Raw genomic sequence first — 5,247 nt, 5'->3', positions numbered from 1 at the left:
TTTTTTTGAAAAAAAAAAAAAAAAAAAATATATATATATATATATATATATATATATATATATATATATTATACTGCAATTAACAAAGGCTGTCATTTAAAAGTAAAACCACAGCTAGTGGAAAATTTTAGTTTCATTATTATAGAACAAAATTCACTGATTCACAAGTAATAATTATAATGACATAACTCCTGTGCATGATTTCAATCCCTTTTTAAGCTGGTTAGTACTTAGTATCTTGACTTAATTAACAGAAGTTTAATGGTCTATTGCCTATTCAGAATTTGGGCATATGAAATTCAACAAATAAATAAATAAAAGAGATAATAATAACAGAAATAACTGTGGATACATATATTAGACAAAATGGGCAATTGAGACTTTAAGGATACAATAAACTAACACAAATACTTATGCAGCAGATATTTTATGAAAAATTAAAAAGTAAAAACCCAGAGAGGCAAAGAAAATAAAACAATGATTCTGATGTTGATTCTTTTCTTTTTCTTTATACCATCTTTCCAAAATGCAAATCTAATCTCCACCAAAGCCCCTTAGTTCAGTTATAATATGCTGGGACTCAACTGTTTAATCTTTTAAGTATATAACAAGCATGTTTACTTCAACACAAAACAATTTTAGGGTGTGTTTGGAAAGGAGGAAAATGATTTCTGGAAAATGAGTCATTTTCCAGAAAACATTTTCCTTTCTTGTGTTTGGCTGCAGAGCAGAAAACTGCATTTGTGTGTTTGGTACATTTTCCAGAAAATAAGCAAGAAAATGAACAGAAATAATATCTAAAAAACACACACAAAAAATAATAATAATACCTGAACCACGACTGGTTTGGAAACCAGTATGCTGGTTTCACCTGAAACCAGTCGCCGGCCGACTGATTTCGGAAACCAATCGCCGGCAGACTAGGTTCCAAACCAGTCGCCGGCAGACCGCCGGCTGACTGGTTTCCAAACCAGTCTAAACCAGTCGGCCGGCGACTGGTTCGGAAACCAGTCGCCACGGCCGACTGGTCTCCGACCAGTCCGACAGATTTTGTGCTCGGAGGCGAAAGATAAAGAATCTGGTTTTCAAACTTCGGAGGCGGGAGAGCAGGAAGAAGCAAAGTTGTAAACCAAAGCAAGTTCCGGAAAATGACTTCCCCCCAAAAAAAGGGGAAGTCATTTTCCATAAAATGGGGCTTCTTTTCCATTGACCAACAAGCTAATTTCCATTGACTCCATTTTCCTCCTCCTTCCCAAACACCAGAAACCCGGAAAATGATTTCCAGAAATCAGTTTCCGGGTTTCCAAACACACCCTTAGTCAATTTGCTAAAATGTGTTTGCTTATCAAAAACTGTTGGGTTACCTATCTATATATATTCATGGTTTACACAAGTTGCAATTGGTTGTCTACTTTGACCAATAAATGATGCTCAAAGTCAGCAAATTACAAATAGTCAAATACCATAATGTCCCAATTTTAGTTTGTAGTTTGACATGTATCCATAACGCATGTGCATAATAATAGATTTAGAAGAAAGTCCTACTAAACAAAGTCAATAAGAAGATAAGAAAATACATACCAGAATGAAAGAAGGAGAAGGAATGCGGAAAGAAAGAGAATTTTGGGGAAAGCTGCACATGGTATATTAGAGTGTTCAAGTTAACTTTTTTTGTTGTCACAATGAAAATCTAAGATCAATAAATTAAAAATGAACTGATGAGATTGCACATACCCATGACAATAAAACCACAGGATTGTGACCAACAAACCCAATCATGACATGCAGCAACGGGGGATAACACAAAGTAAAAAAAATAACCTGCCAATATCAAGAACTATATAATCAATCTTGTGTCATAACTTATACTATCTTTGAGTGTGCATGTGTATTATAGGTTTTCCTCACAAAAAGTAAATATTTCAACAAGTTTCGTGGATTTTAGAATTCCAGCAACACAATATACTTAATTCCTCATAACCCTATATGCTTTTGAAATTACCATGAGTATAAATTAAAGTAATTCTGGATGTTGTGTTTTTATGTTTTTCTCCTCACGAGAGAGAGAGAGAGTGTGCGCGGGGGGGAGGGGTGTTTTGTTACTCAGTAAATGATAGATTCTTACCCAAATTTGACAGCCCAATCATTAGATGAAATACCTGCAATCAACAATTCAACATTGAGGATTTGGCAACCTAATGAAATATAATAATTGTGAAGCATAATACAGGCCAATTTGCATACATAAAAGTTAAAAGAGTGTTCACCTAAACATTCAAACTGTTTATAACAGCCTGAAAAACCAAAAATTTTAAATGTTGAATAACCAATGGTTTTAGTTTTTGTGACGTCACACGTATCCAGTTTATAAATTTAAGAATCATAAGCATTATTGGATTTTTATTAATTATTGTAAAATGAAAATACATCATTACATACCATATTTCCTTTTTCTTGTGAGAAATAAAATGTTAATAATTAGTAAGATAGTCGAAAACTTAAAAATAAATTTTCTATCAATATCCAATTTTATCAAATTAATGTGATTCATTCCTAACAATTCAAATTGTCTTACCAGTGAAAATCAAACTAATGCAGTTTTCTTAACTATACTAGTTACGATTTTTATTGTATACAAAACAGCCCAAATCAATTCAGTTATATATAAAATATCATTAAACTATTCAATGAACACACCTACGTAAAATTGAATATGGTAAAATACTAAAATGCCCATATTAGGCTAAGCAACAGTATATCTTTAAAGAAATAAAATGTTATTGAGAAGAAAAATCACTTGCACAAAATACGCATGTATGAAGAAAAAGTCCATAAACTCTGAATGCTTATGGTGCTACAAGGTTGAAACTTGCAGCAGAAACCGAGTGGAGGCCGGCAGATCAAGGTGCAAAAAGAGCAAGAGGATTGACTATACTATTGATGAAGAGATTAGTCATGATGGACTATTCAAAAAGAATATGGAATTTATATTATTGAAAATGAGAACAAATTGGGTAACACATTTTCTGCACCACATGCATCTGTTACCCGATACTATTTACAAGAGGATAAGTAATTCTTTGTGAATAATTTCTTGGGTGATTCATATTTCCATCACAATAAGTCTGCAAGCGAGAATGGATACAATTGCAATATTACAAGACTCGAGGCCCCTGCAGGCAAGTGGTTTCCCAAACTTAAGTATTACATAAATATTCATCACACTAAATAGTAAAATGGTAAAAATGAAAATGCCCAACCCCAACCATGAAGGTGTGTCTATTCTCACGTTCCATTCAGATAGTATAAAGAAACAAGTGGACAATTGAAAATTATTTTACTTACTTTTTGACGAGTCCATCCAACGTGTGCATTTCTAGAATGAATTCTCAGTAACTGAAACAAGTAAATGCACACTAAGTGAGAAAAAATGCTACGAAACAGCTTTTAAGTTATAAAATAAAAATAAAAATAAAAATTTATATACAAATGGAACTTAAGAATTTACAAACGGGGTACTCAATAAATCAACATGATTCAGTAAAACATACACACCAATCTGATAAGTATATACCGCAAATGGCATGCGCCATCATAGTATTTTAAGACATTAAAAACTAACAACTCTGCAGTATCCCTAATCTGGTCAGAATCTCTACTTTTTTTGGTAACTAGTAGAGCATCCTTCATTTGCAAGCCTACCAGGCACAATAAAACATCCAATATACAGTGCCCCAGAAAATTCCCATCAGGAAGAAATATCAATCTAAGGTTTGAAGTGCATTTTGCATCAATAATAAACCAGTAATCATCAAATCCCAGCTCTAAAACCAAAAAAATGACAAAAGGGCAGATATGATTAAGAGGAAAACATCCACTTTTACCAAAACAGAAAGACAAATTAATCAATTAATCAACCCACTGGATATCAGGTGCAAAAAATCTCAGAAACCACAACATCAAATTTCATAAACCAATTGAAACCTTGAATCAGTAAACCAACCCCGTATACAACTTCAAACGATCAAATTCCGTCAAACGAAAAAAAAAATACACATGAAAATAAATAAATTGAGGGTGAAGCCCGGGCGCAGTACCTGAGCGAGCGCAAAAACAGCAATTGCAGCATCCACAAAAGCAAGACCCACATTCACTCCCAGTAAAGCCTCGGGATAGCAACCCCCTTCCTTTCTCAATTCCAACATCTTCTTCTTCCCTTATCCACACACCATTCAATCTCTTCTCTCCCGCTCTGTCACTCTGTCTCTCTCTCTATATATCTATATATATTTTATGTGTTTATATATATAGCATGAGCTGAGATACAGAGATGGAGATATGATGGTACGAACGAAGTTCTCCTAAGAATTGCTAAGATGCAAAGGGGTATCGAAAACGATATTCTTAATATCGCCCTGTCTCTGTGTGGACTGTCTTTTTCTTTCAATTGCTGCAGATCTGCCCGTGGATTTTCTCACCCCCATTTTTATCTCTCTCTAAAGTTTTCTATTTTATATTTTTCTCTTTTTTTTTTGTTTTTTAAGTGAAATATAATAGGATTAAAAGACCGTTTAAATTTATTAAAAAGCTTGTCATTTTAAGCATTAAAAATTTTTACAAAAATAATAGCGTCTCTGCAAAAATGGTAACCCCATGAATGTTTTCCATTTTCTTTCTTTCCAAAAAGGTTTAATCCCCAACTCAAAGGCCCTCACGTCTTGACGTAAATCATAATAATTCAGCTAAACACAGAAGTTAGACATTTGTTTACTATTTACAAGAAATCTCTCACTTTGAAATATTGTTCGCACACTGTTGCCGGTGATATCATTTTTTTTTGTTCAATGCAAGAAAAGTCGAAAACAATTCTGTCCATCCTAATATTTTATTAGCAAAATTAGTATTACTCTCTTCTTCTTTTTTTTTTTTGACATTGTGTCATTTTACATTAATTATTTTAAATTCTTAATTGTTTTAAAATTTTCTTTTATTTTGAAATGAAATAAAAGCGGGTGAAATGTCGATTTGAAATCCTCAAAAAGTTACCATTTTAATCATTAAAAATATATAAAAATGACATAACCTCTTTTTATTTATAGTAATAAGCACCTAACATTTGTCTTTTTTCCACATTGTTTGTTAAATTTTTTAATCAATATGTCGTGTGATTAATGTTCCGTTAATTTGTATTTATTAGCTACTTATGATCAATTTTTAATTATATAAAGGGTCACACTTGTGTGAGAC

The 5,247-nt window shown here is 32.6% G+C and overlaps 1 protein-coding gene across 1 annotated transcript in view; it reads right to left on the bottom strand.

Moving 5' to 3' along the window:
• The window catches only part of LOC116032157 (tobamovirus multiplication protein 1), an 11,222-nt gene extending 6,765 nt beyond the window's left edge, over positions 1-4,457 (bottom strand). The window contains exons 1-5 of the mRNA XM_031274586.1: positions 4,098-4,457; positions 3,346-3,396; positions 2,126-2,159; positions 1,735-1,821; positions 1,582-1,633 (exon numbers count right to left, since the gene is read on the bottom strand). Coding sequence (XP_031130446.1) covers positions 1,582-1,633; positions 1,735-1,821; positions 2,126-2,159; positions 3,346-3,396; positions 4,098-4,205 — 332 coding nt within the window. The 5' untranslated portion in view covers positions 4,206-4,457. The remainder of the gene's footprint in view (positions 1-1,581; positions 1,634-1,734; positions 1,822-2,125; positions 2,160-3,345; positions 3,397-4,097) is intronic.
• Positions 4,458-5,247: the final 790 nt, after the last annotated feature.

The sequence above is a fragment of the Ipomoea triloba genome, chromosome 10 (assembly GCF_003576645.1).
Source record: "Ipomoea triloba cultivar NCNSP0323 chromosome 10, ASM357664v1".
In the NCBI taxonomy this organism is placed as follows: Eukaryota; Viridiplantae; Streptophyta; class Magnoliopsida; order Solanales; family Convolvulaceae; genus Ipomoea; species Ipomoea triloba.
The sequence above is the reverse complement of the archived record's forward strand: the minus strand, read 5'-3'. Positions and strand labels throughout refer to the sequence as shown.